Source organism: Idiotropiscis lumnitzeri, chromosome 2 (assembly GCF_059441095.1).
Source record: "Idiotropiscis lumnitzeri isolate Australia: NSW breed Sydney's pygmy pipehorse chromosome 2, RoL_Ilum_1.0, whole genome shotgun sequence".
NCBI lineage: Eukaryota > Metazoa > Chordata > Actinopteri > Syngnathiformes > Syngnathidae > Idiotropiscis > Idiotropiscis lumnitzeri.
The window spans coordinates 24,555,067-24,579,511 of record NC_142392.1 but is presented as its reverse complement, the minus strand read 5'-3'; the positions used below and the strand labels follow the sequence as shown (position 1 = coordinate 24,579,511).

Sequence of the window (24,445 nt, the reverse complement as noted above, 5' to 3'; positions counted from 1 at the left end):
CATAGCGTCAGCGTTGGCATGGCGATTTCCAGCCCTGTGCTCCACTTGGAAGACATATGGCGCCAGTTCTTCAAGCCAGCGTGCAATCTATCCTTCAGGCTCCTTAAAAGACAATAGCCACTGAAGTGCCGCATGGTCAGTGCGTACAGTGAAGGGTCAACAGGACAGATAATATCGAAAATGGCTAATGGCTCTCACAATTGCCAGCAGTTCCCTTCGTGTGACACAATAACGCCGTTCAGCCTTATTCAAGGTTTTGCTGAAGTATGCGACTACTCTCTCCCCGTCTGCCCCCACTTGACCCAAAACCGTCCCTATTCCGTCATTGCTGGCATCAGTGTCCAGGACAAACGGCATGTTGGCATCTGGGGGAACGAGAATGGGTGCCTCCGTCAGCACCTTCTTTAGAGAGCTGAAGGCCCGTCTGCAGGTGGAAAAGCGGTGCAGCTAGACATGAGAAACCCTGCACGAATCGCCTGTAATAGGATGGCAGCCCAAGGAAGCTCTTCAGTTCACGCGGTTTGCTGGGAGTAGGCCAGTCCCTCACGGCTCACACTTTCTCCTCCAAAGTGCTAATGCCTTCCCCTCCAACTTTGTGTCCCAGGAACTCAAGCTCTCTTCTCATGAAGCAGCACTTGTTAGGGTGAAGCTTCAGACCCCCAGTGGAAATTCTTTGAAAGACCTGGCGCAAGGCCTCCAAGGCTGCATGGAAAGAGTTCCCATGGACCAGGATGTCATCCAAATAGACCAGACATTCCTGTCGGGGGATGCCAGCCAGCACCTTGTCCATAAGCCGCTCGAAGGTAGCTGGAGCATTACACAGGCCGAAACAGAGAACTCGAAACTGCCACAACCACCTGTCAGTACAGAAAGCAGTCTTTGGCCTGGCTTCAGGGCTGAGGGGCACCTGCCAATATCCACTGCGCAGGTCTAATGAGGAGAACCAGGACGACCCAGACACCAGATCCAGAGTCTCATCAATGCAGGACAGTGGATAGGAGTCTTTCTTGGTCACGCTGTTTAAGGGTCTATAGTCCACACAGAACCTTTTCTTCACTTTTTTCCATGACAACCCCTGAGGCCCAAGGGTTGTCAGATGGCTCAATGATACCAGCTTTCAGCATCTCGTCAATTGCGCTGTCCGCATCTGCCTGATGTGCAAGGGGAAGGCGGCGGGGGCGTGCTTTGACAGGTCGTGCATCCCCCGTGTCAATTTCGTGCTGTACCAAGTCGGTTCGGCCCACCTCCTCTTCTGTCAGTGCAAAAATGTCCTTAAAGTCCCACAACAGTTGCCACAGCTCCTCCTGTTGCTTGGGTTCTAAACCATCACCGTTGCGCTTCCACACTTCACGCACTGCCGTCAATCTGTCCACTCCACCTGTCATGGACCACGGGGCCGGGGAAGAGGAATGCTCATCAATGTGGGCATCTGATGTGGGTGGAGAAGTCATAGGAGCCAGCGGTTCATGGGTGGGATCAGACTCCTGCTGTGCAATGGCTGCGCTCAACGTCGGAAGGAATGACTTTTCAGGCTGTGTAGGCCGCACCATTTCAACTGTGGGGCCTCTTGGAAAAGCCAACGTGTTCCTCCCCAGGTCAAGCATGCACTGGGCTGTTCGTAGAAAGTCCAGTCCTATGATGCAGGGGTCGCGTAACGCGGCAACCCACACCCGAAAGTTCATGCATAGTCCCCCCACTTGGATAGTCACCACCCCCCTTCCAAGCATAGGGGTGAGCTCGCCAGTCACTGTTCGAAGCTTGACTGTCGTAGATTCCAATTGTGCCACGGCTGGGAATACATCAGGCCTCAACAGTGTTGCAGTGTAGTCGGTGTCGACAAGGGCTACACAAGGAGACCCCCCAAGCGAAATGGGGACGTGACAGAAATCCCCTGCATGGGTCCAACCAACCACCCTCACAGACTCTGCAGTATCACCTGCTTCTGGGGAGAATGGAGCTCCTCTCCCCCATCTTTGTGGTTGGGTTCCGTCTCCAGGAAACAACGCATGTTGGGACACAGGTGCAGGGGTCTGCGGCGTCCACTCTACCCAGACGCCGGCCCGTTTCCCTGACCATCTGCCTTCTTGGGGAACTGCACGCTAATGTGCCCAGGCTGGCCACACACCCAACAAACTGGAGGGCCCCGTCGGGAATGAGCACCACTGCGTGGTGACTGCAGTCTGCTAGTGAAAATAAGCTCAGTCAGCTCATCCACCCGTAATGGTTGCTCTTGGATTTGGTTCACCGGTGGGACAGAGTGCATAACATGGCCGTCAACATGGTCAATCCGTGTGGTGTCCCCTATGACCTCTCTCTCCACGGCCAGCTCCAGTGCCTCCTGAAGAGTACGGGGATGCGCCAGTTGAGTCTGTATGCGCAGTTCTCTTGGGGTAATGGCCCGGATAAACTGGTCCCTGGCCAGCTCACTCTGCACATCAGTCGGCATATGGGCATATACACGCCTTGACAGGGTTTCAATGTCATTCGCGAACACACGCAGTGGTTCACCAGCCTGTCTTTGCCTGTTAGAGAGCTCCGAGCGTAGAACATTAGGTTGACTGCATTGTCCAAAACGCCGTATTAGGGCACCAACCAAAGCGCCATTGTCATCTCTTTCGGCTGGGCTGAGCAATAACAAGCAGGACAAAGCTTCCTCCGTAAGACACATGGCCAGCTGCAGTGCTTTATCCCTCTCAGTCCAGCCAGCAGCCCGTGCCAAAAGTTAAAATTGGGCATGGAAAGCCTCCCAGTCTGCCCTACCGGAGTATTTTGGAGTCTTGACAGGCTGATGACGACAATGGCGACCGTCAACGTCGTTCGCGCTTGCTCCTCCCCCAGCGTTCAATGAGCCAAAACCAGCATCGAACGCCAGCTTCCTTGCAGTCCGCCTCAGGTGGTTAACATGCTCCGAAACATTTTCGGGGTTCATATCACGGCCACATGCGCCATCGTAAGAATTGTCCACCACCTCCTCCTTGTTTCGCGGGCGGCCGCCGTAACTTTCTTTACTCGTTGCCATACTGTCGTTATCACTTCTGACACCAGTGTAACGTTGTATAATAAATCATGCCGATTTGTCCATCAGCGATCACTTTTATTATTAAGACAGAAACGGCTGCTGTTGGCCGCAACCACGCCGATCAGAAAACTAAAAAAACAACGACAACAACATAACCTTCACCCCTGTCTCTTCCCCGCTGCATTCACAGCCTCCCCAGAAAAGAGGAAGACACAGAACCCTTGAACTATTTACAAAGTCGCTACAATATCAAAAAGTGCAAAAGAACAGAACAAAGAACAAAAGACGACTTGACAAAACTAAGCTTGACTACAAGACAGGTCAGAAAACAGGGACGAGAACGTCGGAGAGCGACAATGACAAGCGACAAGGGACCAACAAGAAATGAAAGCAACCAGGGAACTAAATACAAACACAGTGTAGCTGCCGTCAAAGGCAAATCTAATTTATTTCATTCCTTTATTTCATAGTTTAATGTTACGGAAGAGGATTAGGGCCATGAATGAGAAAAAAAAAAGATTGGAAGGATTCTGACTTTAATCTCAGAATTCTGACTTTAATCTCAGAATTCTGACTTTATTCTCAGAATTCTGACTTTAATCTCAGAATTCTGACTTTAATCTCAGAATTCTGACTTTATTCTCAGAATTCTGACTTTATTCTCAGAATTCTGACTTTATTCTCAGAATTCTGACTTTAATCTCAGAATTCTGACTTTATTCTCAGAATTCTGACTTTAAAGTGAGAATTCTGACTTTATTCTCAGAATTCTGACTTTATTCTCAGAATTCTGACTTTAAAGTGAGAATTCTGACTTTAATCTCAGAATTCTGACTTTAAAGTGAGAATTCTGACTTTAATCTCAGAATTCTGACTTTAAAGTGAGAATTCTGACTTTATTCTCAGAATTCTGACTTTTTGTCATGGAGCAATGCATTGTGGGATGAAAATGTCAGAGCATGGTGTGTATGCCTTTGGAAAGTCCTAATATGTCGTCACCAAGCGACTTTTTGCGTGGCCGAGGAGTGTCGGAGGACATCGTTGCACTTTTGGAGGAGCAGAGGGTGAGTAAACAGTGCGTCGTTCATTTGGTGGCTGTCGCGTCCGTAACTCTCACGCTACGTGTAGCTAGTCGCTCTGTTGCAAATTAGCATATCATGAAGGGATGCGCTCCATTTGCATACGCAGTTTATGAGACTTTCGGTCCTTCAATAACCAGTTTAGATAAAGCAATTTTGGTGTCGTCATCGTGTCGTCACAGCGTCGGTAAAACACGCGCATCATATCGAAGCCTTTTGCCAAGCTCATAGTGGCCGGCTGGAACAAAATCAGTGAACTGAACACACTGATCACACGGTCGTGTCGCTGAATGTTGTAATTGTACATGACACAACTCAAGTCACGTCATTTGAAGTATGTGCACACGCACGTCTGTATTTCACTACTTACTGGATGTGTTTACAGAATTTAGACCCGGCCCGCTACCATGAGTGACAATATTATTATTAACAACTTTGTACAATAAGCATGCTGTCATAAAAGTCATGGTTTCAAAATTTACATTTGTTTTTATCAGATTGCAATTGTTGCTTTTCTTTTATTTTGCAGATATTTGACTGATGGACAGTGCAGTGGCTGAAAATCCAGATTTGGATGATTTAATAAAGCTATGCTTTAGACTTGCATTCAGCAATAAGGAAATACTTGCAGTTTTAGCACATAATGCGCAGACTATTGTAAGTATTCGGACTCTGAAGAGGATGTGTAAAAGACTTGGTCTGTTTCGAAGAAAGAACCAGTCAGACCTGGGAGACGTGTTGGCTTTTGTCCAGCATGAGATCCTGACTAGTGGACAGATGCAAGGTTATCGCTGGCTTCATCTACGTGCGATCCAAAAAGGCTTTGTTGTGTCACAAGATACAATAAGACAAATTATAAAATTGGTTGACCCAGTAGGCGTGGAATTAAGAAGAGCACGACGCCTAAGAAGACGCCAGTACAGCTGCAGAGGGCCAAATGCACTTTGGCACATGGATGGCTATGACAAATTAATACCCTATGGGATTTGCATCCATGGCTGTATTGATGGGTTTAGCCGGTATGTTTTATGGGCGGAGGCCTATACCACAAACAGTGACCCTAAGGTGGTTGCAAGTTACTTCATAAAAACAGTTTCACGCATCGGTGGATGTCCAGAGAGGATCCGTGCAGACAGGGGCACAGAAAATAGTTGTGTTGAACAGATGCAGATGTTTTTGCGAAGAGGCCACTCTGACACTTTTGCTTGGGAGAAAAGTTTTCTTTACGGAAGAAGTACTGCCAATCAGCGCATTGAAGGGTGGTGGTCCACCCTTCGCAAACAGAGCGCACAGTTCTGGATTAATTTATTTCAAACTCTGCAAAATGATGGTCACTTTACAGGAGATTTTCTGGATAAAAGCCTTATCCCGTTCTGCTTTCTTAATCTCATGCAGGTATAAAGTATTTTCTGTGCCCATCAGTTTTTCAACATTGGAATTAATGAACGGTAGGGATACAATACTTAAAAATTAACTATAAAGCTTTTTGTACAGGATGAGCTGGATGAGGTCGTTAACACATGGAACTCACACAAAATAAGACCAAGGTTGAGCAGTGATACAGCTTCAGGTCGACCAGTCATCATGTATTCATTCGCTGCCATGCATGGCGTTGAGGATCGACTGAAGCCTGCAGGAATGGAAGATGTCACTGCATGTATGGAAGAGTGCACTCCAAAAGGCAATTTTCCTTGCGATGAAACTGTTTTTGAACCGTGTTGTCTTCTTATGGAGGAAAATGAATGGCATGCTCCATCAGATCCATTGGGTGCAAGTGACTTGTATGTTTTGTTGAGAGAAGAATTACTTAAGATTATTTGACAAGTGTCTAATTGTAATGTGTAGAACTGGTGTCAAGGTAAGAGATGAAGCTAAGGAGGATATAATGAGTGTTGTGGAAGTGGTCATCTTTGCTCACCTTGTGTCCAATCATCCGATTCTGGCCTGTATAATAACTTTGTCTCCAAACCTTACTGCATGAGCTGTCCCTCTAAATACTTGTCACGAATTAATACAGTAGTATCAGCTTCGTCAAATGCAGACACTTTGCGCATATCATCTTTAGCACTGTGTTTTTCCACCGCTGAATATTGTGCACCAGTCTGGGCACGTTCAAGTTACGCTTCCAAGGTCGATGTGGAACTGAATAAGTGCTGCCGTGTTATCACAGGCACTTTAAAGTCAACACCACTCCCGGCTTTGTACTCTCTATCAGGAATAGCCCCTCCTGACATCCGCAGGGAGACAATTAGTAAAATCGAACGTCAGAAGCAGCTGGACGACCATCGTCACCCTCTGTTCGGTCACCAGGAGATCGAAGCAAGACTGCCTTCACGACGTGGCTTCAACACCGTTAGAGAACTTGGTGCAAGGACACCTACGAACTACCGTAACACCAGGTGGCAGGAGAGCTACGAGTACCAGAACATCAGTGTACCTAGCCCTTCTGAACACCTACCCCGTGGTTCAGACCTACCAAGGAAACATTGGGTCGCGCTCAATCCAGCGCGCTCTCAGGTTGCCAAGACGGGAGACAACCTGCACCGATGGGGATTCGCCGACTCAGCAAGATGCGAGTGTGGCGAAGCCATCCAAACCCTCGACCATCTGCTTCGACACTGCCCAGCAGGCCCAAGGTGCTCAGAAGAAGACCTACGAGATGCCACCGATACTGCCATTCGCTGGGTGGAAAGATGGACTGATAAGCTATGAATGAATGAATCTGACATGAGTGAAATATTGCCTGTATATGTATTTTTGCAGTACACTAGTTACTCATGTTTTTGGAATAAACGTGAATTTCTTGACATCTTGACCTTTCTCTATCTACTAATGACCCCAAGTGTCCAGAACATAGCATTGCATCCGAATTGCAAATTAAATATATTTATTTTTAATAGCACTGACCTGATCCAGTTATTCCTTGTCATTAACTACCAAAACTAGGATGTTACATTTTGATTGAAATTAGCTGAAATTGATAAGTATAGTATATAAGCATAAATTAATTACCTGTATTTATCAATTGCTGTCTCAATAGAAAACATCTGCACATCATTAAAACAGTCACATTTGCACACAGCAATATTTGCTTTTTCAAAATTCTGGTGTAGGCAGAAAAACTGGATAAAGAATGAATTTATTGAATGTAATAAAATATATTACTCTTCATGATAGACATGCATCTAAATAATACAAGGCAGCTGCTGAAACAACCATCCAATGGTTATGCATAAATTCTTAGAAATAAAGCCCCGTAACGTTACAGAACCTTTTATAACTGTAGTGTAATATAACACCAAATGCAAGCTGTTTTTATGTAATTATAAAAACAGTGAACAAATGCAAAATTTGTTTCTATATAACTATAAAAAACAGTGAACAATATATCCAAGTCATGAAGTGTGGATGCAATATGTGATGGCTCATTAACAGCCATTGGTATAAAATGAATTAAACAATGTCCATCACCCAGACATTGCTGTCAAGAACGGCATTGAATTCCGATCGGAAATCTGGGAAATTTTCATAGCTGTCAGCAATATGCAACACCTTTCCACATGTGTGGCCCACCGGTCTTCTACTAAACTCTGTCATTTCCTGGAACTCTAGAAAAATTGTGTCAGTTACAACCAGATCAGATCCAGTGCAAAACCGGAGAAATTTCTGAAGCTTGAATTCATCCAACTCTCTGATGAACCTTTTCAGGTGATTTACCACTTCCTTCTGTTTTGGTGTTAAATCAGTTGCAAATTTCAACAGTTGGCAGACCTTTTTTGGAGTAGGTTGCAAGTCAGAACACAACTTGTGCAGTGCTTCAGGGCTGATGAAGACATGATGAAGAGTAACCTCCCTCCAGCAGTCAATAACAAACATGGGCTTTTGGACAAGCTCTTTATGTGCTATTTCCTGCAGTATTGTGGGAAAGGTTTCAGCAGAGATGATTCTTCGACACCCATAGCTGTCAAGAACTTCCACAAGATCATCGAGGTCCACTCCTGAAAAGTCTTCCATTGCCTCCGTCAAAACTTCTCGCTCCTGGCTGCTTACAAAATGCAGAAAGTGGGCTTTTAAATCACTGTAGACACAGTTGAAAAGCACCTGCTCGAGGAAAGGAAATGCAAGTTTGTTTGGGAAATAGCAACAATCTTGGTAACCCTTTAAAAGGATTCTTCCAACTGCTTTCCATTTTTCCGCAGGAAAATCATGACGAATAAATGGCACTTTAATTGATGTGCCAAGGGTGCATCGATCATAGAATTCCTGCCAGAAGCTGGTCAGAACATCTCTCAGAACTCCAGAACCAATGCCTGCTTCTTCTCTATTGTCTGGGAGTATGCGTTTGACATTGAGTGATTTGTTGAGGATTGCATCTTCAGAGAATGCTGTAATCATATCATTCAACGTATTGCTATAGTGGACAGTTATAGTCATCGCATGTTGAGGACCAGGTGGATTGAGGGGCATAATAGGACCATCGTAGATCAGTGTGACGTCTGCATCTTCCTCTGTGTTGTATGTGGGACCAAAGCTCATTTCTGAATCAATAGAAATGTTGTATGGCGGGTAGATGTCACTTGACTCAACAGAGACCTCTTCAATTTCTGTAGAGCTGTATTCACTGCCATTGTGTGCCAAAACTTCCTCAGACACTGTGCTGTCATCTTGGTTGTCTTTTGGTCTTGTTGCAATGTAAAAGCGCAACAATGTTAGCTTTGCAGTGTCGTACATATTGCCAATTGACTGGCAGGTGTCATCAGTGAGGCAGTTTTGTTTGAAATCCCACACCTCAAACTCAAAGTCCAATTCTAATCCTTTGGGAGAAATTCCATCTGGGAAAAACAGTTTTTTTCCTTCCTTGAGGATGTCTTCTAATCCAGCTTCTGTGGACATTTGAAGTTTTCTGGTACCTCCTCCCTGCTTCTCCCTTACTTGTTTGGTTATTTTTCCATCACTGTGTATCCATCCGATGGCAACATTTCTCATTGTTTTCTGCCTCTTTGACTGTCTTGCTTGTGTCTTTGAGGCAGTGTCTTCTTTGTCACTTTCTTTCCTCAGTTTCATTTTTTCACGTAGCTTTTCCAAAAGTCCGTTTTTTCTTTTGGTTGGGAGCTGTTTTTTCTTGCAAAAATTGAAGAGTGCAATGCGGTCTCCATAGCAAGGGATGTAATTGGCAAGGGTAGCATCGTCCATCAGTGCAATGACATCACTGTCAATCTGCACAAAAAAACGAGACAAATATAAATATCTAAATATAAACATATATCTAAATCTATATATATATATATATATATATATATATATATAGATATATATATATATATATATAGAGAGAGAGAGAGAGAGAGAGAGAGAGAGAGAGAGAGAGAGAGAGAGAGAGAGAGAGAGAGAGAGAGAGAGAGAGAGAGAGAGAGATTTACATCTATATTGTTGTGGAAACGCAGAATCACATCGTACTACACGACCGTGTGATCAGTGTGTTCAGTTCACTGATTTTGTTCCAGCCGGCCACTATGAGCTTGGCAAAAGGCTTCGATATGATGCGCGTGTTTTACCGACGCTGTGACGACACCAAAATTGCTTTATCTAAACTGGTTATTGAAGGACCAAAAGTCTCATAAACTGCGTATGCAAATGGAGCGCATCCCTTCATGATATGCTAATTTGCAACAGAGCGACTAGCTACACGTAGCGTGAGAGTTACGGACGCGACAGCCACCAAATGAACGACGCACTGTTTACTCACCCTCTGCTCCTCCAAAAGTGCAACGATGTCCTCCGACACTCCTCGGCCACGCAAAAAGTCGCTTGGTGACGACATATTAGGACTTTCCAAAGGCATACACACCATGCTCTGACATTTTCATCCCACAATGCATTGCTCCATGACAAAAAGTCAGAATTCTCACTTTAAAGTCAGAATTCTGAGATTAAAGTCAGAATCCTTCCAATCTTTTTTTTTCTCATTCATGGCCCTAATCATCTTCCGTACAGACGAGTACAATCGAAAAATGGCGCTCTGATCTCAGCCCAGCCTCAAATTTTATAGGAGGTTTTCTATGTCAAGGGTCATGTAGGTTGAATCGGTCGTCCTTGCTCCCTCCCCCGGTCCACGTTAAACGTCCAAGGCTCACCTTCTCAGGCAGGCGGCAGTCTCTCCGTCTCTCCTGCTCACATTCCCCTGTAATCTCGTCAGTGTAGAGATTGTGTGGTGTATGTTTTCCCAGATCAAATTGTTATGTTTTTTGGTGTTCTTGATAGCGTCCCGGTGACGTCCTCCCCGGCCCAACTTGATATGTTTGTATCTTCTATGGCCTATGTGGAGAATGTGTTTTGTTGTATTTGTCCATGAAGTGCTATCTGGTTTGTCATCAGTTTGACCTGGGCCGACTGAATCTGTTTGTTCTGAATGAGAGTGTGGGTCATGAAAATACGATGTGTGCAAGTTTGAGGTCTTACATTTAAACTAAGTCATATAAATTTAGCATATGAATGCATCAGTAAACACCATGACTACAATCCCAGTCAATCTTATCGATGCACTGTACTTCTACATACATTTGAAAAATGCTTTTTGTTTAATCAATGTTGGCAGAGTGGTACTACGCAGCAGTAGTATCGCGTACAACTATTTTCAGGATCAGCAAACCAGAATTTCTGTATTGACAGAGGAATAACTGCACACAACCTGTCTCGTCTGACAGTGTGGAAGAAGTGATTTTATTCTGAGGCTACAAAGGATAAAAGGGATGAAAGGGGCGGCACATCATAAGCATGCATGTGACAAAGTAATACATCATAAACATACGTAACAAAGTAAGGACTTTGAGAGCACATCTTTAACAATCAATGTTGAACATTTTCAGTAAATATGAACCTGCTAAATTAAATAATTGACCTTCTGTCCCGTAAGTGTTTAAAATAATGCCAGGAATCAAAATACAATCCTTCAATATTCATGTCCGGTGTGGCCATTCCCTATAAGAAGGGAAGGCCGGAGAGAGGGGACACCTTTCCCTTTTTTCTTTTTGGGGAGACTTCTTTTGACATCAGCATGTGACGAGAATAACATCTTTTTTCAAACCAAAATGGCTGTGTCAGAGAATTTTTTTCCATCACCAATTCTGCCATGCTCGGCGACCTGTCCGGAGGGAAGCTGAGCCAGACCCACACATCAACAACAAAATATACCACATTTTTGGCATTTTGCTCCATTGCGGGTCTCAGGGTGCTGGGGCGCAGGCGTTCAACAGCCGGCCGGCTGAACTTTCGGTGAGATGCTTTTACTCACAATGGGTGTTGTGCGCCTGTGTCCAAGCGGTCGGGGCTTTTGGGGTCGTGAAAGAAAGCTTGTGCGTGTGGGTCTGCTGGCTGGTTGGTCATGGAAAATGTCCCTGTGTTAGTTTCAATTATCGTTTAAACAAGAGGCCTCTATAAATGATTAAAACATTCAAAGATGTCAAAGTAACCACACTATGAAAGAACATTAGAAAAAGTATGAAAAAATAAATAAATAAATGAAAAAAAAATGATAGGAACTAAGTAAATAGGGACTAGTGCGGGAGAAATGTGCAGAAGATAAAGAAAAGAAAGGTCTAGTCAGGGTTCGCGGTTAACTTTAAAAACTGCTTGCCCATAGGGCAAGTGCCACTAAAATTTGACTTGCCCGAGTGGCCAAATTACTTGCCCGACTTGGGCAAGTGACAATATTTTTTCTCTAAGAATAAAATGTTTATGGTTGTAAAATGTGCGCCACAAATGTAAATAAACATATAATCTGATAAGCATAAATTAATCTTGTTTTCATCATCAACCATGAAACCCTACTCACAACAGCATGTATCATCCTGTGCAGTTATTGAAAATGTTAATTGTAGTTTTAATAATTAACAAATCTGCATGTTAAATTGGGAAAATGATATTACAGCAATCCAGATGATCAATTTTAAGTCCAGGAGAGCCTATTAATTGAGTAATCACATGAGTAAAATATGAGTGTGGGAAATTTGTGTATTCCTTTAAGACCAGTGCCTGTGGCGCTGCCTCCATAAATTTCATAGCATCAACAGAACACAGTCACTGACACTATGTCAGGTCACATCATGGAGCTAATGAATTAACAGCCAATAATCAAATATGACTCCCTTCCTTACTCGCAACTGAATTGTCGACTTAAAAATATTCGAGGTATTTTTGTCATGTCAGAGGAATCCGAAATGTTCGGGCGAACTCGTCGCCACTTGTAAACATGCGCAGAAGGTAAGAAAACTTCCGGCTGTCAATTTTCGGCCGAAATATCGTCGGTTTTTGTTGTGTTTTTCAAACTTCAAATGAGGATGCGACTACAGCGAGTTCCAATACTGCGGGATTTATTGACGTCCACTTTAACTCGACTTTCACTGAACTAACTGATCCCCGTAGCGCCCGCCCATTGCCCCCAATAAGGCCAATGGACCATACCACAACATAAGGGGGTGTCTGGGTTAAACCATCACCATACAGTGCACACAAACGGATCACACCACAGTTTTCGTCGAAATTAAAGATATTTGGTTGCTTTAAAAAATGCTTGCCCGGTCAGGCAAGTTGCCCATAATTTTACCTTGCCCGTGGCCAAATTTCACTTGCCCCGGGCAATCGGGAAGCGGTTAACCGCGAACCCTGGTGGTGCAGCTAGACATGAGAAACCTCGACCGAATCGCCTGTAATAGGATGCCAGCCCAAGAAAGCTCTTGCTGGGAGTCGGCCAGTCCCTCACGGCTCGCACTTTCTCCTCCAAAGTGCTAATGTCTTCCCCTCCAACTTTGTGTCCCAGGAACTCAAGCTCTCTTCTCATGAAGCAGCACTTGTCAGGGTGAAGCTTCAGACCCGCAGTGGAAATTCTTTGGAAGACCTGGCGCAGGGCCTCCAAGGCTGCATGGAAAGAGTTCCCATGGACCAGGATGTCATCCAAATAGACCAAACATTCCTGTCGGGGGATGCCAGCCAGCATCTTGTCCATAAGCCGCTCAAAGGTAGCAGGTGCATTACACAGGCCGAAACAGAGAACTTGAAACTGCCACAACCCCCTGCCAGTACAGAAAGCAGTCTTTGACCTGGCTTCAGGGCTGAGGGGCACCTGCCAATATCCACTGCGCAGGTCTAATGAGGAGAACCAGGACGATCCAGACACCATATCCAGATTCTCATCAGTAGATAGGATTCTTTCTTGGTCACGCTGTTTAAGGGTCTATAGTCCACACAGAACCTTTTCTTCACTGTCTTTTTTTTTTTTACCTTGACAACCCCTGAGGCGCAAGGGCTGTCAGATGGCTCAATGATGCTAGCTTTCAGCATCTCGTCAATTGCGCTGTCCGCATCTGCCTGATGTGCAAGGGGAAGGCGGCGGGGGCGTGCTTTGATAGGTCGTGCATCCCCCGTGTCAATTTTGTGCTGTACCAAGTCTGTTCTGCCCACCTCCTCTTCTGTCAGCGCAAAAATGTCCTTAAAGTCCCACAACAGTTGCCACAGCTCGTCCTGTTGCTTGGGTTCTAAACCATCACCGTTGCGCTTCCACACTTCACGCACTGCCGTTAATCTGTCCACTCCACCTGTCATGGACCACGGGGCTGGGGAAGAGGAATGCTCATCAATGTGGGCATCTGATGTGGGTGGAGAAGTCATAGGAGCCAGCGGTTCATGGGTGGGATCAGATTCCTGCTGTGCAATGGCTGCGCTCGACGTCGGAAGGAATGACTTTTCAGGCTGTGTAGGGCGCACCATTTCAAATGTGGGGCCTCTTGGAAAAGCCAACGTGTTCCTCCCCAGGTCAAGCACGCACTGGGCTGTTCGTAGAAAGTCCAGTCCTATGAGACTTCCCTTCTTATATGGAAATGTAAGATAAATTGAGGATCACATTGACTTAAAGTAACTTTATGTAATCAGTTTTGTGTATTTATGATCATGTTTATATACACTCATTAATATTTGCACACACACATACTGACATTTATGTTATAGCACACACGCACAGCTGGAACACACATGCACACGTTGCTTTAACTACACACAGACACAGTATCCTGAAGATGTGTTTAGTTAAAGTAACCTTTACACCGTGAGTTGTCATGTTATGCTTGCTGTCTCCTGATGATTAGTTATTGATGTTTTCTGTCTTCTGCTGATTAGTTTAGTCTAAAACAGACCACCATTGTTAATTCATCTCCTGTATTCTGGTGATTTAGTTTAGGCTAAACAGACCTTCATTGTATTCTAATTTCTTGTGATTCTTGAGTCAAACTAATAAAAGCCGAGCCGGTGAGAAGAGGAGGAGAGAGGAGTTGCATGGAGCGGCTGCGAGCAGGCGAGCTGCTGCTCGCGGCCTCTCTGTCCCACTCTTTTCCCCCGCCGGCGGTGTCTGGTTCAATTTTCGGCCGAAATATCGTCGGTTTTTGTTGTGTTTTTCAAACTTCAAATGAGGATGCAACTACAGCGAGTTCCAATATTGCGGGATTTATTGACGTCCACTTTAACTCGACATTCACTGAACTAACTGATCCCCGTAGCGCCCGCCCATTGCCCCCGATAAGGCCAATGGACCATACCACAACATAAGGGAGTGTCTGGGTTAAACCATCACCATACAGTGCACACAAACAGATCACACCACAGTTTTCGTCGAAATTAAAGATATTTGGCTGCTTTAAAAAATGCTTGCCCGGTCGGGCAAGTTGCCCATAATTTTACCTTGCCCGTGGCCAAATTTCACTTGCCCCGGGCAATCGGGAAGCGGTTAACCGCGAACCCTGAGATGGTAGCCAGGTTTTTGATTTTGTGTGGCCTTGACCAGAACACGAGTCATCACAGGGTACGTATCTGAACAGCGTATCTCTTGCTACGTACCAGCGAAACCGTCGGGCCCTCCACACAACGGTACGCCTCGATCCTTACTGTGTTCCATGCCACAAAGTGCCTAATACGATTCGTGGAAGCGCGCTTCTCTTCATTATTTCTATTTCCAGCTCATAATTTTCCTGCTAAAATTTACACCCTGGCCAGGGTCTGTGCTCAAACTGAGCTTATTCACGACTATGTTGTCGATAGCTATAATTGTACACTTCTTATTTCTCATCTCTTTAAGCACTAGACCTTTCTTTTCTTTATCTTCTGCACATTTCTCCCGCACTAGTCCCCATTTACTTAGTTCCTATCATCATTTTTTAAATTTATGTATTTATTTATTTGTTTATACATTTTCTAATGTTCTTTCATAGTGCGGTTACTTTGACATCTTTTAATGTCTTAATCATTTATAGAGGCCTCTTGTTTAAACAATAATTGAAACTAACACAGGGACATTTTCCATGACCAATCAGCCAGCAGACCCACACGCACAAGCTCTCTTTAACGACCCCAAAAGCCCCGACTGCTTGGACACAGGCGCACAACACCCATTGTGAGTAAAAGCATCTCACCGAAAGTTCAGCCGGCCGGCTGTTGAGCGCCTGCGCCCCAGCACCCTGAGACCCTCAATGGAGCAAAATGCCAAAAATGTGGTATATTTTGTTGATGATGTGTGGGTCTGTCTCAGCTTCCCTCCGGACAGGTCGCCGAGCATGGCAGAATTGGTGATGGAAAAAAATTCTCTGACACAGCCATTTTGGTTGGAAAGAGATTTTATTCTCATCACATGCTGATGTCAAAAGAAGTCTCCCCAAAAAGAAAAAAGGGAAAGGTGTCCCCTCTCTCTGGCCTTCCCTTCTTATAGGGAATGGCCACACCGGACATGAATATTGAAGGATTGTATTACGATTGCTGGCATTATTTTAAACACTTACGGGACAGAAGGTCAATTATTTAATTTAGCAGGTTCATATTTACTGAATATGTTCGACATTGATTAAACAAAAACCATTTATCAAATTAAAGTAGAAGTACAGTGCATCGATAAGATTGACTGGGATTGTAGTCATGGTGTTTACTGATGCATTCATATGCTTAATTTATATGACTTAGTTTAAATGCAAGACCTCAAAATTACACACAGTATTTTCATGACCCACACTCTCATTCAGAACAAACAGATTCAGTCTGCTCAGGTTAAACTGATGACAAACCAGATAGCACTTCATGGACACATACAATAAAACACATTCTCCACATAGGCCATAGAAGATACAAACATCAAGTTGGGCCGGGGAGGACGTCACCGGGACGCTATCAAGAACACCAAAAAACATAACAATTTGATCTGGGAAAACATACACCACACAATCTCTACACTGACGAGATTACAGGGGAATGTGAGCAGGAGAGACGGAGAGACTGCCGCCTGCCTGAGAAGGTCAGCCTTGGACGTGGAATGTGGACCGGGGGAGGGAGCAAGGACGACCGATTCAACCTACATGACCCTTGACAAAGAAAACCTTCTACAAAATGTGAGGCTGGGCTGAGATCAGGGCGCCATTTTTCGATTGTACTCAAGATGAGTACAGTTTCTCGTCAGATTAAGAAAAAGTCGCCCAAATATCTGTCTTTGTACTATTTCCTGAACTCCAGAAATCGAAGAAACTAAAATATCACAACCCTAATCAGCTGTTGTTGAGTCTTTATTTGGCCCTTTTCTTCTTGAGTACAAAAAACGAACACGCATTGGAGTAAGTTTGGCTTTTAAGATTCATTTACTAAATGTTTCTCATTTTCTCGGTGGCTCAACTCCAACAGTGGATATAAAAATACACTACATCTGTCAGCATAGTTTTGAAACTTGATGACATGACAAACTTAATTTCTTTAGCAACATATAAAAACCGGAATATGTAAAATGTTAAATAATCAGTTCAAATTTTAAACTGGGAAAAAAAAACACGGAGTTTGCCCCCCACTAATGGTTATTCTTTGGCATCCATTTTCTGCACTGATTTCATTTGGCATAAACAAATGTTCAGCAAACCGGCAAATAAAAGGCAACATTTAAAAATAAAACGGCAATAACCTTGAACACATTTCCCCAAACAACTTAATGTTGTGATGCATATTTTTAACGATAGAAAGTCGTTTTTTACAAAGCAAATGAGAGTAAGACGTGTACAAACCTGCTTCGTTCTCTTCTTTTATTCCACAAAGTTCTTCTTTGCACTTGGGTGTCGTTCTTGCACACATTTTCAAACGTCAATCTCAACAAATCCGCACTTGATCTCTGCTTGGCGATAACTCGTGTGCTTCTCTTTGTTCGACGAGATGAAAGAAAGATGGCATCGTTTTTCAAAGTCGCACTGAAAGGATTTCCTGTTCGTCACTAAAGCGGAAGAACAGGACACACCCCGCTGTGATATGATTGGCTGCTGGCTTTGTGGAGCACTGTCACCAACTCACCGACAGATGTCACCATTTGCGATGCAAATCATTGTTATCTTCTTCTAAACATTGGAAAAACGTAAGATTTAAACCTAAGATGCACATGAACAAACATTTTAGTTCCCAAATATAAACAATGAGAGATGTATTGAATTTTACTTTTGTTGCTGGTTTTGTTTTCACATCTGACACCATGTTGTTGGTTGGACAGTATTCCAAATGTATTTCTCTATTATTAAAAGTTGACATGATAAAATGAAACTTTATGTCAACATATTTGCCTTTTTACAGGGTTTTTCGCCAGCGACGTGGTTGCGAATTTTAAATTAAAATACGTCACTGTTTTATTCTCTAAATGTTAGAGTCTTAAAAAATGATTTCAGTGTTTATAACTTAACTAACTTAAATATTTCATTATTCATTAAACTACGGTGATTTTTTATTTCAAGATTCATTGAACTGTTTTAGTAATAATTTAGTATTCAATGTTTAATCGTTACTGTAGTTACTTTTTAAATATTTGTGTCACTATTTTGTTCAATTCTTATGTGATGGAAAATTATTTAGCAAGTCAGGTTTTTGTTATTTATTGTGGCCACCTGCTTTTGAAGAAAGTGACTTTCGCATCTTGTACAAGAGGATCCTTTGTGAAGCCAAAACAACACGACCTTGACTGATAAGTATGCTCAATGCAGAAAAAATATCTCTGTTTTAAGATTACACTGTCAAATAAATCTTCATCTTCCTGTGTGCATCAGTATCTTCCCACGCACTTCTCCCACTGAGATCACTCTGCAGACTGACTCAAAAGACAATTTATTTTCCAGACTATCTCATTGATCGTCCCTTACTGCTGAAAATTCCACAACAATCTGGGGTCAGACGTGGGATAGCTGAAGATCCGCCGGTGAAATTCAGGGACGCTGGCGGGTGGCCTACAGGGTCTGTGATGACAAATAATCGCTGACTCCAGTCGCCATTAGATTGCAAACTCTTGACATTCCAAAACCTTTGCGAGAAACTGAGACAATTTGCGTTTCTCTTTCTTGTTCTTTTTATCGTTAAACTTCTAGTTTAGTTTTCACCTTTTCACAGCGTAATGAAGGCCAGTTGAGCAAGTGGAACAAGTCATTTTATTGATGATTGTGGAAGGCAGCAATTTCATAAGCGCCGTTTCTTCTCACACCTTTTCCATTAGGTACAATCAAAAACACAACTGAAAAGAATAATGTTAACAAATGTTGTTCCAGGCAAAGGCAATTAATTTCATTTACATGTTTGATGTCAACACAAAAAAAATCATCACTCAGACACATTGGTTATTATGACAATGATTACATTGGCTTAGTGTCAATAAAAAATCTTTGCAAAATTCAATACATCATATTTTATTCAAAATCACATTTACATCCTATTAAAGGAGTTAGTTCCTTCATTTTTTTGTCTTTTTTTAAGCTTCGGGGATCGCTGCTATTCTCGCCATCACAATCGTGTCTTTCAGCACTATGTTTTGTAGAGAATTTTTTATCACAAACGCTGCAACTGAATGGCTTTTCTCCACTGTGTGTTCTTGTGTGGATCCGTAAATGTGACTTTTCAGAGAAGCTTTTTCCGCAAACCGAGCAGGAAAAAGGTTTTTCTCCAGTGTGTATTCTTTTGTGGTATGTTAAACCTGAATTTTGAGAGAAACTCTTGCCACAAACTGAGCAGTAAAAAGGTTTTTCTCCAACGTGTGTTCTTGTGTGGATTCGTAAATATGACTTTTCAGAGAAGCTTTTACTGCAAACCGAGCAGGAAAAAGGTTTTTCTCCAGTGTGTGTTCTTGTGTGGCTTGTGAAATGCGACTTTTGAGAGAAACTCTTGCCACAAACTGAGCAGGGAAAACGTTTTTCACCACTGTGTGTTTTTCTATGTTTTGTTAAAGCCGAGTTGTCAGAGAAGCATTTTCCACAAACGGAGCATGAAAAAGGTTTTTCGCCAGTGTGCGTTCTTGTGTGATTTATTAAATCAGACTTTCGAGAGAAACATTTACCGCAAACCAAGCAGGAAAAAGGTTTTTCTCCACTGTGTGTCCTTGTGTGCCTTGTTAATCGTGACTTTAGAGAAAAGCTTTTACTGCAAACTGAGCAGGAAAAAGGTTTTTCTCCACTGTGTGTCCTTGTGTGCCTTGTTAATCGTGACTTTAGAGAAAAGCTTTTACTGCAAACCAAGCAGGAAAAAGGTTTTTCTCCACTGTGTGTCCTTGTGTGCCTTGTTAATCGTGACTTTAGAGAAAAGCTTTTACTGCAAACTGAGCAGGAAAAAGGTTTTTCACCACTGTGTGTTTTTCTATGTTTTGTTAAAGTTGATTTTTGAGAGAATCCTTTGCCACAAACAGAGCAGGACAAGGTTTTTTCTCCACTGTGTGTTCTTGTGTGCCTTGTTAAATGTGAGTTTTGGGAGAAGCTTTTACCACAAACTGAGCAAGAAAAAGGGTTTTCTCCACTGTGTGTTCTTGTGTGCGGTTTTAAAGACAGCTTTGATGTTAATGAGTCAGTGTGACATGCCCTTTAACCTTTGGCTTGCCCATCATCATCATCATCATTAGTATTATCGTCGTCATGAGCATCTGATAATGTGACCTTATGTGCTCGTGATGGCCCCCAGTGGTCTTCGTCACTTTCTGTTGTCACGTGATGACTTGAACTGCTGCTTGGAGGCTCCGCCCCTCTGTTGTCCTCACTCTCATCCTTGTTTGCAACTTCACACTTTATAGGGACAAAGTTCAGTGGTGACTTGTTGATCTCCTCCTCCCCCTCCTCCTTTTTGATATGAGTCAAGTCTGGCTCCTCTTTCACAGAACGGATATCGTTTTCACAGATGTCTGCAGGACACAAAAAGACAAACACACATTTGGTTTGGTCAAATCAAACCTCATGTGGCGACTTTGTCTTGTATTGTTTCTACATGACTTGTGCCTGCCGCACACGGAACAATGCGTGCGACCCGGTGTGAAAGAAATTACATGTCATGTCATCATGTTTCAAAACTATGCTTACAGATTAATAGAAGGTCACAAAAACATGGACCTCTTAAACAGGAAAACGTTAGTTCAGTGGTAACAGAGTTGTGTCTTTGCTGGCAGTTTAGCAGGAAGCCACAAAAACAGATGCGCGTCTTGAACCGTGTTTGACAGGAAACCAAAGATGTTTTGGAAGCTGAAACCGTTACAACAAAAGGAAGCGTGTGGACGGGTGTGAAAGTGTGTCCATTTTGTATGAGTTTGCATATTCAAATCTGCATCAATAAAAAGCCACATGGGAGAAGAAATCTTTGGCTTTCACTCTGGGAACTACCATATTTTCCGACCCATAGGGCGCTCTTTAAAGTCCCGAATCTTCCCCAAAACAAACAAAGCGCCTTGTAAGTCGACGCGCCCATTATATGGACTAAGTATCACTCGCGACCATCAACCCTTTTACTCATTGGGCTGTTTGGAGTGCATGTTAGCACACCCTGCTGGACAAAGTGTGAGTCATCTATGCTTCTTATTGACCGTGACTTATACATTATGTGACTATGGTGTTTGGGTGATGGTGAAGGAGAAAGCTGGACAAAAGGGCAGCTGTCCACAATGTTGTAGTCTGTCTTATCATTTATGTTATAGCAAGCAAGAAACGTCCCAGATTTAGATGACAGACAAAAAGCCCAAAGCACATCTCTCTAAACAGTCATGTGATTGGCTGAGTCTGAGTGGCTCCCAAGAAGCCATTGCTATAATCATTTTGTGTTATTTTTATTTCTTTTGGGTTTATTGATGGCATGAGAGATACATGTTTTGTGTTAATTTTATTTCTTTGTTTCATTGTTTGCTTGTATGCTGAGTTTTTTTTTGTTTTGATTTGAAACCGTGACTCTAAGGAGTGTGGTGACCAGTGAAGTCCCTCCCCTGACGTTGTCTTGTAGAATTTTGCAAAGACACCTGTTATTGGTTAGAGTCATTGTTAATGACAGTGATTCCCAATGGATTAATGGCATCTGTCATTGAAGTGGGGCAATTCCTTATGGTATTAAGTCCAAGTGAGTTGCCATCGGCTGAGTTAGTGCGAGCAGCTGAGCTGTGGCTGAGCTAACAGCAGCCGAGCTCGCCCCAACAGGTGATGCGCCCTTCGAGGCAGCGCGTCCTATGGCCGTAAAAATACGGTAAATGTTCCTGGCCTTGTTGGTAGAAAAGGGGGTTGTGGCGTACTCCCTTTTTAAGCCCGTTGTAAGCCAAATATGCAGATGCATTCCTTGCAGTATGTGCTTGTTCAATGATAAGATCCGAGCAACCCTAGATGGACGCATTCAATGTATTTTAAATGTTTGGATGGGGTGAAACTACGCACATGTGCACAAAACAGTGCAGAGCCACCCGAGGTTCATTGACTCTCACCTGACGAAGCCAGAACAAAGTTAATAAATAAATAAGACCAATACGTACTTGACTTTTTAAAATAACGTAATATTTTGTGGTTTATCCACTAAAATTTATCAACCACCATTGATGTTTTCGCCGCACTGTGCACATTTTTTAGAGTCAAGCAGAATTCCTTCCCTAAGGAATTGCTTGAACAAGATATAAAAACCAGAAAATGGAAAATAATCAGTTCAAATTTTATACTGGGAAAACACGGAGTTAACCACCCACTATTGGTTATTCTTTGGCATTTATTTTCTGGACTGATTTCATTTGCCAAAAACAAATGTTCAGCAAACCGACAAGTAAAAGGCAATATTTAAAAATAAAACGGCAATAACCTTGAACGATTTCCCCAAACAATTCAATGTTGTGATGCATATTTTTAACGATAGAAAGTCGTTGTTTACAAAGCAAATGAGAGTAAAACGTGTACAAACCTGCTTTGAGTGGCACAGCACGAGGCTGGTTGCAAACTTCGTCCAGTAGTTGAAGATGTTGCTCGTTCTCTTCTTTTATTCCACAAAGTTCCTCTTTGCAATTGGGTGTCGTTCTTGCACACATTTTCAAATGATAATTCCAAAAAATCCGCACTTGATCTCTGTTTGGCGATGAGTCATGTGCCTCTTTTCGTTCGCGGCTAGCTAGCTAACAAGCTAAGCTAACTACGCCGAAAAGCATCAACGCGCGAAGATGAGGTTCTCGGGACACAAAGACTTAATGAATTATGTCGTAGTCCTTTAGAGTAGCACTGGACATTCTGTGAGAAATTTACAGTCGGTTCCACACTAAATCAGAAGAATTGAGCGGTGGGTGTTTTTATTTCGGAGTGGACGGGTCGGTGGATGTGGTCGAGGTCCTTCGGAAGCTGCGCGCTTGCTAATGACGTCATACTTTAAGCACGTATTTTTCAAATATATTTCTTTGCCTCTGTGTTTGTTTTTACCCCTGGCTGTTCTGTTTTGATATATATTTTATATAATATTTTGATTCGGTTGATAAAAAAAATCTTACAAAATAACGAAATTAACGCCACATTGGCGAGTCAGCTTTTACGTCACTTCCGCCTTTGCCCCGAGAAGCCGCTGCTGCAACAGCAGTGGGACGTTTACGTTTCTCTTCCCGAACTTGCAACAATGCTGTGGTTCACTCGGGCTGCAAGATTGTATGAATATAATGTCTGCACATACTCGCAGTTGCTCTCAATTATTTCACGCCCGCCCCTACCAAGAAGAAAAAGATTCGCGCCCTCCCACCACCATTTTTTTCTGTCTTTGTATGTTGATCTTAGATTGTCAATAAAATATCCATTAACTAAGCTAAATTGATAAGAAATATAATTTTGAGAAATAATATAGTGAGGATCTCGAAACTCAGTACTCTGTTGTGCAAATATTGATGAGATGACAAATATTTGTCATGTTATTGTTGGAGTTGAGTCATCGTGGAAATGAGAACTAGTTAGTAAGTCAACCTTTAAAAGCCAAACTTCCTCCAATGCGTGTTCGTTTTTTTGTGCTCGAGAAGAAAAGGGTCAAATAAAGACTCAACAACTGATTAGAGTTCCGATTTTTAGTTTCTTCAGTTTCTGGAGTTCAGGAAATAGTACAAAGACAGATATCTGGCCGGCTTTTTCTTAATCTCACGAGAAACTGCACTCGGGCGAGCACAGTCGAAAAATGCGCCCCATCTTTCAGCCCAGCTTCAGTTTTAATAGGAGTTTTTTTATGTCAAGGGTAATGTAGGTTGAATCGGTTGAATCGGTCGTCCTCGCTCCCTCCCACGGCACGGGTCCACGTCCAAAGGAAGGTCCTCCCCAGGTTAGTCATCGTCTGGATAAGTTGATTCCCGTCTGGTCCCCAAGACTGGCACGCCAAGGCTGGCCTTCTCCGGCGGGCAGTCTCTCCAGCTGCCATTGCTCTGGAATCTTGTCGGTGTGCATGTGTATGTGCACGTGTATATGCAGGTATACGTGTATGTACATGTGTATGTGCGTGTGTATGTGCAAGTGTATGTAAGTGTTTGTGTGTGTGCATGCGTATGTGCATGTGCTCCGATCTCCAATTGTTCTGTCTTTCGGAATGTGTTTTTTTTTATAGCGTCTGTGTGAGTCCTCCAGTGCCCAATTTGGTATGTTTGCATCTCTACAGCCAATGTGGAGAATGTGCTTCGTCGTATTTGTCCATGAAGTGCTGTCAGTGTGAATGCAAGTCATGGAAATGCTATGTGTGCAAATTTGTTCTCACGACTGAGAATTTCAATAAAGTTCACACATTTAAACTAAGTACTATAAATTTAGCATATGAGAAAAATATAATAAATCAGAAAACATCAGGACTACAATCCCAGTCATTCTTGTGACCCGTGCTTCTACTTTCATCTGATAAATGCTTTTTGTTTCATCAATGTTTAACATATTCCGTAAATATGAACCTGCTAAATTAAATAATTGACCTTCTGTCCTGTAAGTGTTTAAAATAATGCCAGCAATCATAATACAATCCTTCTGTAAAATATTTGCTTGTAGGACAGATTTTCAGGAGTTGATTAGAACACAATATTGTCCAGGTGAGG

The 24,445-nt window shown here is 43.0% G+C and overlaps 4 protein-coding genes across 4 annotated transcripts in view; 2 read left to right on the top strand and 2 right to left on the bottom strand.

The window, feature by feature from the left end:
• Positions 1-24,445, bottom strand: part of LOC148342055 (uncharacterized) — a 458,829-nt gene that overhangs the window by 319,028 nt on the left and 115,356 nt on the right. The window lies entirely within an intron of this gene.
• Positions 1-24,445, top strand: part of LOC148342057 (uncharacterized) — a 219,647-nt gene that overhangs the window by 118,962 nt on the left and 76,240 nt on the right. The window lies entirely within an intron of this gene.
• On the top strand, positions 3,958-6,810 carry LOC148342061 (uncharacterized). The gene is made up of 4 exons (XM_088284358.1): positions 3,958-4,083; positions 4,628-5,493; positions 5,944-5,956; positions 6,314-6,810. The coding sequence occupies exons 2-4, from the start codon at positions 4,639-4,641 to the stop codon at positions 6,808-6,810; spliced, it is 1,365 nt and encodes a 454-aa protein (XP_088140484.1). The 5' UTR covers positions 3,958-4,083; positions 4,628-4,638.
• On the bottom strand, positions 7,515-9,309 carry LOC148342060 (uncharacterized). The gene has a single exon (XM_088288290.1). The coding sequence runs from the start codon at positions 9,289-9,291 to the stop codon at positions 7,552-7,554; it is 1,740 nt and encodes a 579-aa protein (XP_088144416.1). The 5' UTR covers positions 9,292-9,309; the 3' UTR covers positions 7,515-7,551.

Coding starts and splice junctions, on each gene's coding strand:
- LOC148342060 (XM_088288290.1), bottom strand. CDS start 9,291: ATGGACGATGCTACCCTTGCCAATTACATCCCTTGCTATGGAGACCGC.
- LOC148342061 (XM_088284358.1), top strand. CDS start 4,639: ATGGACAGTGCAGTGGCTGAAAATCCAGATTTGGATGATTTAATAAAG.